This window comes from Phalaenopsis equestris, unplaced genomic scaffold (assembly GCF_001263595.1).
Source record: "Phalaenopsis equestris unplaced genomic scaffold, ASM126359v1 Scaffold000098, whole genome shotgun sequence".
Lineage (NCBI taxonomy): Eukaryota > Viridiplantae > Streptophyta > Magnoliopsida > Asparagales > Orchidaceae > Phalaenopsis > Phalaenopsis equestris.
Genome location: NW_018164540.1, coordinates 1,439,948 through 1,451,536, shown reverse-complemented (window position 1 = coordinate 1,451,536; position 11,589 = coordinate 1,439,948). Strand labels below are relative to the sequence as shown.

Here is an 11,589-nt window from a genome sequence, read left to right as displayed (position 1 = left end):
CCGGGGGGCGCCGGCGGCAGATCGGCCACCGAGGCGGAGCTTCAGCTTGCGGAACACCAAGGAAAATATATGGCCTCCATTGTCAAGAAGATAGCTCAGTCTTCTCCCAAGCAATAAAAGAAGTTTGCTTTTTCTCTCTTTATTCAAGCTTCTATATTTATATTCTTCTCTGAAAAGTTTCAGTTTTTATGATTTGGATTTCAGCAAATATGACCGTTGAGGTCTCTCATTGCCTTTTTTTTCTGTATTTTTCATTCAAAGTTGAAGCTTTTTTGTGTTTTGTTGATAATAATGCCCTAAGTGGGTTGTTTTTTGAAGGGTTAGGAAGATGAGAAGGCTTTAAATACCCCCTAATTTTTATGTATTTACATATCCAACCCCTTTTTATTTTTTTTTTTTTTTTTTTTTTTTTTTGGTGTTGGTGCTGCCCCAATCTTTCCTATCATACCAAAAAATATTAATGTTTTCGCTTTTGAAAAGTGAAATGAATTTTTTTCATATATAGATAAGGCGGTGTATATGTAAAAATTTAAATTTTGGTGTTAGACATTTAAATATATACGGACTGAGTGGTACGTATGTATGTACTCTCTCTAAAACACACAGAGTACACACACATTACTTTAGACGTGAAAGACCGATAACCCGTATTTGCTATTCAATGGATTCAGATGCGGTTTATGTTAGAGTTCTTCGATGATTTGAGACGAGATCCGAGTAGAATAAATTGGATTTTTCATCATCTATTACTTCCATCAATTAGATCTCATTCTCAAGTTTTATTTTTATTCGGTTAGAAATTAGTGGAGAAAATTTTCTAATAAAAATATTTTGACATATTTGTATATAAATCACAAACATATCTGTGTTGATAGATAAAATTTGTTTATAATTTGATAAGCATGGATATTATTTGTGAATATATAAAATAACAGGTTATATTGAATAAATGTAAAGTTTTTTTGAGATTGTTTTAATGATCATTTTCCAATGATATTTATATATGATGATTTATGGTTTAGTCACAGCTCTTCTTAATTATTCCTCATCTCTTGAATATCATAACTAGCTCACTAGTTGTTTTTAATCTTAAATTAATTATGCTTCAGCTCAATGGCTATCAACATGTTTATTTAGATGATTTACATGCATACCCCTCGATTCATATGTATTTGCACATCCAATACAGAAATTCCATTTTTTATGTATATTTCACCATACCTAACTGCATAGGCATGCAAGAATGTATTTCACTTTTTATAAGTTAAAAATGGCGCTTTATGTGGTCTTTAGGAAGATGAGAAGGCTTTAAATACCCCCTAATTGTTATGTATTTACATATCCAACATTTAAACTTTTTTTTTTTTTGTTGGTGCTGCCCCCAATCTTTCCTATCATATCAAAAATATTAATGTTTTCGCTTTTGAAAAGTGAAATGCATTTTTTTCGTATATAAATAAGACGGTGTAAATGTAAAAATTAAAATTTTGGTGTTAGACATGTAAATATATATGGACTGAGTGGTACGTATGCATGTACTCTCTCTCAAACACACAGAGTACATACATTACTTTAGACGTGAAAGACCAATAACCCATATTTGCTATTCAATGGATTCAGATGCGGTTTATATTAGAGTTCTTCGATGATTTGACATGAGATCCGAGTAGAATAAATTGGATTTTTCATCATCTATTACTTCCATCAATTAGATCTCATTCTCAAGTTTTATTTTTATTCGGTTAGAAATTAGTGGAGAAAATTTTCTAATAAAAATATTTTGACATATTTGTATATAAATCACAAACATATCTGTGTTGATAGATAAAATTTGTTTATAATTTGATAAGCATGGAGATTATTTTTGAATATATAAAATAACAAGTTATATTGAATAAATGTAAAGTTTTTTTTGAGATTGTTTTAATGATCATTTTCCAATGATATTTATATATGATGATTTATGGTTTAGTCACAGCTCTTCTTAATTATTCCTCATCTCTTGAATATCATAACTGGCTCAATAGTTGTTTTAATCTTAAATTAATTATGCTTCAGCTCAATGGCTATCAACATGTTTATTTAGATGATTTACATGCATACCCCTCGATTCATATGTATTTGCACATCCAATACCAAAATTTCATTTTTTTATGTATATTTCACCATACCTAACTACATAGGCATGCAATAATGTATTTCACTTTTTAAAAGTTAAAAATGCCGCTTTATGTGGTATGAGTGATTTAGGTGGTATAAGTGTAAAAAGGCAAAGTTTAGGTGGTAGATATGAAATTACATGGGAATTGGGTGATATGCATGTAAAGGTCCCTTTCTTTTTTTTTAAATTAGTTTTTGATAGTAGAGTTTCTAATAAACTCACACCGGTGATTATGACCGAAAATACCAAAGTATTAGCATCTAACATAGGTATTTATGAAATTTTAGCAAATGATGTGATGATTTAGAAAAATGTCGGACATAGGAGGATGGGGGCAGGCTTAAGCCTGCACTAAAAAATTTGATCGGTGAAAATAAATAAATTATCCAAAAATTAAGATAAGCTCAAAAAATTTCTTGAATAAAATTTTCATTTATGCCGAATTTATTAAATCTTTGCAGTGTTTTAATATTGTATAAATGTGTCATTTTTCTTAATTAAAAGCAACGATAAGAATGCTATATACTTGAGCTCATCTGTCAAAGTGACAGAATATCCTTCCACGAGTGTGTTCTAGCCCATCAAGGGAGTGACAACTACCATAGATGACCATCATGACAAGAAAAGACAGAAGTCTGCCATTCTTCAAAAATACGTCCTGACATCCACATCACGGTCTTTTCATCAAGAACCATGAATGAGTGTTGTATTGTATTAAATGTATTTTTTATTATTGTTTTCTTTTGATATAAAAGTGATGTCAAGATGAGAGAAGGGACATTCTGAATCTTTTCTCAAAGTCTCTCTCCCTCTCTCTCCCGAAAAACATAGTAATCCAAGAAACTTCCCGGGAGTCATTTTTTCTTCCTTTTCTCACGTTTCATATCAATCTCTCTTCCACAAAAGTAAGATCACCAAAGAAGCTAAAAATTTTACTTGAAAAAAACTAAAATGGGAGCAAGTAGTCTCTACTCCCTCGAGATATCCTAATTGAATAATCAACTTTGTATGTGAGGTATGAAAGTTTGCTTCTCTACAACTGAAGAAAATCATATTATAAAGTTGGGGAAATTTAGTTGTTTCCTGTGATTTTGGTGGGAGTATAGTTGATGATGATAGTTAAAAAAACAATGATCAAATGACAAAATTTATGAGACATCAATCAACCAATTATGAATGTACTTGATTAGATCATAATGATCGGACGATAACACTCAAAAAAGAAATGGTTGAATTGTACAGGTTGAGAAACGATGCCGGTAGAACAAGCAGCCGAGCAACATTGAACAACAATAATTGATGATGATGACGATCATCAATCAATATTAGATCTCTGCAACCCTTTAAATTTTAGGGCTATCTGGTTTCAAATCGAGGTTTTCATTACGTGAATAATTTGGCTATTTTTATTTTTTTTATAAAATTGATATTTTGGTTATTTTGGTCAAAATTTAAGAACGATTATGGATTAACCCATATTAATTCTTTTAATAATAGCTTATTCATTCAGTATTAAAGTATATTTATGGCATAGAATCTAAATCATATTATTTTTTTTTTATTTATTTACATCGTCGAGATTCTTGATTAGATTGCAAAATTCAAAAATTATATTAAAAATTAAAAGTTTAGCCTCACTTCAAGTGCTTGACTTGGCTCATTTAAATTCGAATGGGATCCCTTTTTTGTTTTCTTGAATTTGTCTTATTATAACATTCAATCTTACTTTAAATCATCAAACATCAAAAGCTAAACAACACTTAAATTATTTCTTCGAATTCTCAATTCAAAAATTACAATGGGATTCATATCCAATCACGTTTTATGAATGATTATCATTTGCCATATATACACGCGCCTTCTCGCCTTCGCGCGGGCCAGCGCATACGCACATATAAGGTGCCATTGCATGTAAAAGCTTGTAACCCTTCTTCAAATCGCCGCTATATTTCTACAATTTAGCCGCATTTTTATATTTACACCGTGAAATTTATAAATTATGCATGAAGATTCATTTCACATTTAAAAAAATTTATATGAATATTTTTAATGTGATGTAAAAATATAAAAATTTGACAGTTAGATATGCAAATATATAAGAATTGTGGGGCATGCACGTAAAAACTAGTAAAAAATAATAATTTGGAAAAATGTGAATTATGTTTAAGCCAATTTAACTGATACAATTCTTTAAATTATTGTCAATATTCTGAGTTTAAATCCAACGAACTTCAAATTTGTGTATATTGCTAACCATCTCAAAGAAAATATATGTTTATGATTTATACCTACAACCCACCAAATGAGCCCTCTATGTAAAATTAAAAAGGAAGAATTACATGCATACCACTCAATTCTTATGTTTTTGCATATTTAACACCTAAACTTCAATTTATATATATATGCCACCTTATATGAAAAGGTATTATCCCTTTAAAAGTTAAAATAGTGACATTTTTGATAAATATGAAAACAATACTACGCAAACAAAACTAAGTAAAGGGGGGTAGCCAATGAAATCACGCCACGACACCCCGTGCGACAGAGAAAAAAACAGCGCAATAACACGGTTAACACCTAAACTTCAATTTATATATATATGCCACCTTATATGAAAAGGTATTATCCCTTTAAAAGTTAAAATAGTGACATTTTTGATAAATATGAAAACAACGCTTCGGAAAAATATTAGAGAAGAAATACGCACGTAGAGTAACGTGTGTAGCCAATGAAATCACGCTACGACGCCCCGCGCGACAGAGAAAAAAACAGCGTAATAACACGGAATATTTCCTCTTGTGTTATTCATATGTTATTGCATGTTATTCATGTGTTATTGTGTCCTGAGAATATTATTGATGTTATAATAACACAATAACACATCAATAACACATGAATAATACATGAATAACACAATAACACATGAATAACACGGGTGAGAATATTCTCCCGTGTTACTGCCTCATTTTTTTCTCTATCAGTAATATTTCCTGTGTTATTCATGTGTTATTGTGTGTTATTCATGTGTTATTATGTCCTGAGAATATTCTATGTTATAATAATATAATAACACATTAATAACACATGAATAACACGCAATAACAAATGAACAACACAAGGGGAAATATTCTCCGTGTTACTGCGTGGCGTGATTTCATTGACTACGCACTTTACTTCTACGTGCGTAGTATTGATGTAATATTTTTTTTTGGTTTGTGCGGTAAATGTAAAAACAGAAAGTTTAGATGTTAGATATGTAAATACATAAGAATTGGGTTGTGTGTATGTGAATGCAGCAATTAGAAAAAAAATAATAATAAAAATATCAAATAAATCAAGTGCATACCCTTTCCAAGTCCCAAGAATTGATCGTTCTGATTATATGGTAAGAATGTCCCAACCCAGCAAGCCACAAAACCTCCGGTTCCAGTAAAAACTTCAAGCACTCCACTACGCTAACGAGAACTGCTGCTTATGTTAGAAACACAAACCTCTCACACCTTTCGTTTCACACTCCTTCCGCATCAAACCCTAAATCATAGATAAACTACATGAAAAATAATTTAAAAAAAAGTGTGAAAATATTACCGAGCAGAAGTAATGGCTGCCTTATTAGGCCTACTGCTGCTGCTGGATTGATTCTCATCTTTCATCTTCTTTGAAGAAGATCCATCAATGGCTATGTTTCCCAAACCTACCTCCATTGCTTCCCTTTCATCCTGCTGTCTCTTCTCCTTTTCTGAAACAACAGTTTCATCTGAAGAAGGCTGGAGTTTATCGGATGGTTGTTGAATTCTGGGACCTGGATCTAACCATTTGTGGAGGAGAAGCTGAGAGGCGGTGGGTCTCTTTTCAGGAACGAAATCGAGTATGGGTACGAGGAAATCGGCCATTTCGTTCGCATCTGGTTCGCTGAACTCATATTTTTCGATGAGAACTTTGTTCAAGGGCCAGAATCGGAGGCGATGGATGTGCCTCAAGTCTCCATGCCGGTTGAAGAACTCCCGGGAATAGCGACCGCCCAACGCGATCTAAAAGAGCTTTTATTTTTTGGCATGAGTTATGAAAGGAGTGATATAAAATGAGTAAAGTGTGAAAATAATCCCCTAACTATTTACATCAAGTCATTTTAGTCCAGAGTATATAGAAGTGTTAAATTAATTCCTGGACACCTTTGATGGAGGCTAAAATAATCTTCATTGGCGACTATTTCAACCCATATCAAAAAAGACTGTGGACTAAATTGATACTTCAAAAAATTCTGGGTCTAAATGAACCCCTACAAAAGGGTTAGGGGATCCTTTTAACACTTTTCTCGATGTAAAATAGAGTTTATTCAGCTTCTCAGTACTTACCTTGCGAGGCATCATTCCAAGCAGTTCCATCATGAGTGCTAAGTGATCCTGTGAAGAGAAAAACGGTGAGGAGTCGTTAAAACTTGGTAGAAAAGAGATACTTAAAAGCAAAATGTAAAAACAGTCAGAAAAAATATTAAATTTTGTCTTATTCTCTGTAGATATAATCAGAAGCAAGCCGATTGGTTTTTGTCACCAATGGCCTTAAGCCAATCTTCAATAGGCAGCTGAGGTAGACAATCAAGAAGCGGTCCAAGTCTGGGAAAAATAAAGCATGTAGACTTGTCACGCTAGTAGTTCTAAGGTCTGTGAACTGCAAGACAGCAAGAGGAGCGATGTCATGTGTGGGGCCGGCAAGCGGGGACTGTAGAGGAATAGACTGCAGTCCAGGCGGCAGCTAGTCGGAATGATAGTTGGCAGCAACAAGGATCAGCGCTTGGGAGTGATGCGGGAAGATCGGGGAAGGCGGAAGTGGCTGTGTGGCATAGTACCGAGGGAGCGATGGGAGGGAGGCCACCGGAAATGGGAAAACTGCAGGAAAAAAAAAAAAAAAAAAAACAGCATGGCTGCTGTCCTGGGTGGCTGCAGCAGGGATGGAGTGATTGAGAGCAGCGTGGAGAAGATGTGAAAGGGAATAGGGAAGATAATCACAATATCGGGAAAGAGATACAACTAGGGTACCACTTAAATCCTTCTCCTTGGGGAGGATACAAAGGCAAATGCTCTTAATAATCAAGTTCCTCGGGTAAATCACTCTACTCATTCTCCTCGTCTCATATACTTTCACACCAGCTTCTCCTTACTTTCCCTGGTGCTTTATAGACTCCCTTTGAGGGTGCATTGGTCATTCTGCAACAGCAAAAATGGCGGGAGAGCTTCCTGCATGGTATGTGCTGGAGATGCCTGACCGGTTGTGTGATGAGCTGCAGCTGTGGTAACCTCTGTATACCCCCTCTCAAACTGAGTATCCAGTAGTTGGAGCGTCAGTTTGTTTGATAAAGGGCGATGTCTGGACGCTGGGAGGAATTTGGTGAAGATGTCAGCGATTTGATCTTGAGACATTATGTGGTGTAGGAGAACCTTTGCATGTTTAATGCGGTCTGTAATCTACCTTTATGTGTTTGGTTCTGGCGTGATACATAGGGTTGCATGTGAACGATGGCAGAAGCGTCGTCGCGGTATAGAACTGTGGGCGGAAGTGGTGTTTGGAGGAGTTATTGTAACAAGCTTCCGAGCCAGAGAATATCCGTGGTGACTAAGGCTAGGGCACGCTATTCTGCTTCCGTTGAGAATTTGGCTACAGTTGGTTGTTTCTTGGCTAACCCGGAAATAAGATTAGGTCCGAGAAAGATGCAGAAGTTGGTGATGGAGAGTTGGCATCGGGGTTGGTGGCTCGGTTTGCATCTGCATTGGCCTGGAGAGTGAAGTCCCCTGAGGTGATTGGTAATCCATATTATCATGTGCCATTTAGGTATCTCAACAGTCATTTGAGTTGTGTGTGGTGTGTGAGTGGTTGGTGCATATGTTGGCTAAGGAAGTTTACTCTGAATGTGATATCTGGGCGGGTTAATGTGAGATATTGAAGTAAGACAAATATACGTCTAGAAGTAGTTGGGTCGTCTGCTATGGGGGAGTTTGTAGATGGGCTGGTGGAGGAGGGAAGAGGGGTGATGAAGTGTTTGAAGTCAAGCATGGTTTGTATGGTGAAGGATGTCAAGTAGGTATTGGGTTTGTTCAATGAAGTATCTAGTGTGTGTGTGATAGATATTAAGGCCCAAAAAGTGAGAGATGAGAACTAGTTCCTTGATGTTGAACTGTGTGTCTAAATTGTGAAGTAGAGATGTGATGAAGGTGGAGAAGTTACCTATAATGAGTACGTCATTTACATAAATGAGGAGGAACTGTGTGCATATGAAAAGTGAGTGATCTGTTGTGCTAAGGGTGAACTTTAGATTGCAAAGATACTGGCAAAATGTGAAATACCATTGTCGAGTGGTCTGTTTCAGGCCATAGATGGCTTCGTTCAGTTTGCAGACGAAGTCCTAATGTTGGGAGTCTTTGAAGCCTGTGGTTGTGTCATGTATATGGTGTGTTCTAATTTGTCTTGTGAGAAAGCATCTGAAATGTCTATCTGTTGAATCTCCTAGTTTGTTTGTGGTAGCTCTAGTTAGCAACATGCGAATGGTTGGAAGCTTGGCTACGAGGCTGAATGTTCAATGATAGTCAATGTCATATTGTTGAGCGCATCCTTGAGCTACAAGTCGAGCATTATACCTGGTTATGGAGCCGTCTGAGCGATACTTGGTTTTGTATGTCCATTTACTGCCGAGGATGGTGTGATCTTTGGGTGTAGGTATGAGGGTCCAGGAGCCCTATTGTTGCAGTGCAATAAATTTGAGAGACATGGCTTGCCACCAGTTGGAGAACCTGCTGGCCTGGGAATATAAGTTGGGTTCTTGAGAGGATGTGGTGTGGCTGAGTTCAAGTAGTTGTCTGGGTTTGAGAGAGTCAGTTTGTTTGTGTGTTTTATCATGTGGTGGTGTTTGGGGGTTGTGGTAGGAGAGGCTTGTGATATGGGTGGAGTGGGCGGAGTTCGATTTTGAGGTGCTGTGTTGTGATCGGTTTGTTGTGTGAATCTGGACTGGATGGATGAGTTTGGTTGGGTTTCTTGTGTAGTATATTTCTGTAGTGTGGACGCGAGTATAAGGAAACTCCGTGGTGGTGTGTTTGAATGAGTTGAGATGGGATTTTTTTGATTTATAAGGGGAAGGAGGTATCTATGAAGGTGACATGTCTGCATATGATGAGCTTGTGTGTGTGTCCCAACAATTGTAGCCTTTGAGGTGTGCGATATGGCCAAGGAATATGCATAAATGTGATTTGGGTTGTAGCTTATTTTCCATTCTGGGTTGCTGCCAATGGAAAGTAGGCGCAACCAAAAGTCTTGAGGTGATCATACTGAGGTTTTTGTTTATGAAGAAGTTCCTATGGTGATTTTGTTTTGTTGTGGCTAGAAGGGAGTAAGTTGACTAAGTAGATGGCAGTGAGGATGGCTTCAATCCAGAACTGTTTAGGCAGTTTGGCTGTGTGAAGTATTGTGTATTGTTTCAATGATGTGTTTGTGTTTAAGTTCTTCCAGGTGGCTCTGCTCTGGTGTGTATGGGCAGGACATTCGATGTTTGATGCCATGGTTGTTGAGGTATACTTTAAGATGGTGTGAAATTTCCAAGGACTTTGATGTTACTGTTGAAGTGATTGAGAAGAAACTTACGCAAATGAATGTAGTGTTGGCTTGTTTCTTATTTATGATACATTGGAAAAAGCCAACAATATCTTGAGTTGGCATCCATAAAAGAAACATAGTAGCGATATCCATTAATAGAACTTATTGGGAAGGGACCCCATTCATCAGAGTGTAATAAATCTAATACATTATATGAAGAATTGATTTTGGGAAAAAATGAGTTTGTGGCTCTTGTTCTAGTGGCATGTTGGGCAAGCGGCCCTGGGTGTGGAGATTTTGAGGTGTGGGTTGTCTCTAGAGATTTGGGAGAGCACCTGGAGGTAAGGATGTCCAACTGGATGATGTCAGATGAGGAGGAAAATCGAGGAGTGTAATGCAGAGATTGTGTAGAAACCTTGCTAAGATGGTCCTGTGAGGAGGTCTTCTGGGTTGTTCGACCTTGTATTGAGTAACTATTAACATCAAAAGAGATGAGACAATTGTTGTCTTAGATAAGTTTTTGAACTGAAATGTGGTTGTGTGACAGTTGAGGAACACGATCTAGGGAGGATGGTTCAAGCTTACTGTGGGGTAGGGCTGTAAATGAACCAATGCACTCGATGAAACACTTGAACTCGGGTCTGAACTCGGGTCGATTAAGACTCAATCATGTTCATTCAAATTAGTAAATAAACAAACTTAAACATATTTTAAAAGCTCGAAGATTAAATGAATTAAACATGAACATAGTCAAACTTGTTCATTTATGTTCACGAACAAACTCGTTTGTTGTTCAACAAGTAACTTGTTAAATATTCGATATTATGTTAAATACTCAATATTAAACTCAATGATAGCTCGCATCATATAAGATACATTATTTAAATAAAATTTAATTAACTAGAATATTAGCTCGTTTGTTGATAGCTCGATGATAGCTTGTATCATATATGATATATAAATACTCCATATTAAGTTTTTGTAGGTTTTAAAGTTGTCATTTCTAGTTGTTTGGTAGGATTTAGGTCCATTTGCCTAAATGCTTCACAAACCATTCTACTAAAGAACCCCCCAAGGGAGGGATTTAGCGCAAAATGTTGGAGAAACGAGATTTAAGATACTATATGGTTTAAGTTTTTAATCATTAATTTAAAAATTGCGAGCAAATTTATAAAACTATTTATTGAATTTTTTATATGAAAATTTAGATATTCATTTGAATTTTTAGCTCCTTTAAATACCTGTTCACATGCCATAAACAAATCAAGTTCAAATATTGAAAAATTTAAACAAGTTAAGCTTCAACAATATATGAAAGCCCAGCACAATCTAAAACTGAATATAAACAAGTTATAATTATACCAAGTCACGTCCTAACTATGATATACTCGGCTCGACTAAGCTTGATTACAGCCCTAGGGGCGGGTAGAATGCCTGAAGCTGTGTGGGAAATCGTGGAAGCTTGTCCATTGTCTACCATGACTTGTTCTTGGCCTTAAATATGAGCTGGATAGTCTGACATTTTTCAGATGAGGTGTGAGGTGTGAGGTTTGAGGTGTGTCGTGGCTTTAGTGTCAAATATCCAGTTTTGAGGGGATGAGTTGTTGGTGGTGGTAAGTGTTGTGATTTGAATTGTGGGAATGAGTTTGTTTTGGAGGTTGCCAAGGTGCCATTATCGTGTTGTTGAGTGTCCTATTTTGAGGCATATCTGGTAGGTGACAACTGATTTGGATTTGTTTGTGGTGTTTTGGTACTTGTTGTGGGTGCGCTAGTTTTTTTGGATTTTGCTTGTAAGTGGGCCGTTAGTTTTTGGAGTTTTTGGTGCATAATGTTGTGGTGGATTGTTGTTT

General features: G+C 36.1%; 2 protein-coding genes across 2 annotated transcripts in view; one reads left to right on the top strand and one right to left on the bottom strand.

Moving 5' to 3' along the window:
* LOC110020489 (NAD(P)H dehydrogenase (quinone) FQR1-like) overlaps positions 1-117 on the top strand; it is a gene marked incomplete in the record, with an annotated part of 2,002 nt that extends 1,885 nt beyond the window's left edge. The window contains 1 exon segment of the mRNA XM_020718610.1: positions 12-117. Within this exon segment, the coding sequence (XP_020574269.1) occupies positions 12-117 (106 nt within the window).
* A 5,327-nt stretch (positions 118-5,444) lies between these two features.
* Positions 5,445-11,589, bottom strand: part of LOC110020527 (SRSF protein kinase 1-like) — a 28,308-nt gene continuing 22,163 nt past the window's right edge. The window contains exons 3-4 of the mRNA XM_020718666.1: positions 6,517-6,564; positions 5,445-6,192 (exon numbers count right to left, since the gene is read on the bottom strand). Of these exons, the coding sequence (XP_020574325.1) occupies positions 5,746-6,192; positions 6,517-6,564 (495 nt within the window). The 3' untranslated portion in view covers positions 5,445-5,745. The remainder of the gene's footprint in view (positions 6,193-6,516; positions 6,565-11,589) is intronic.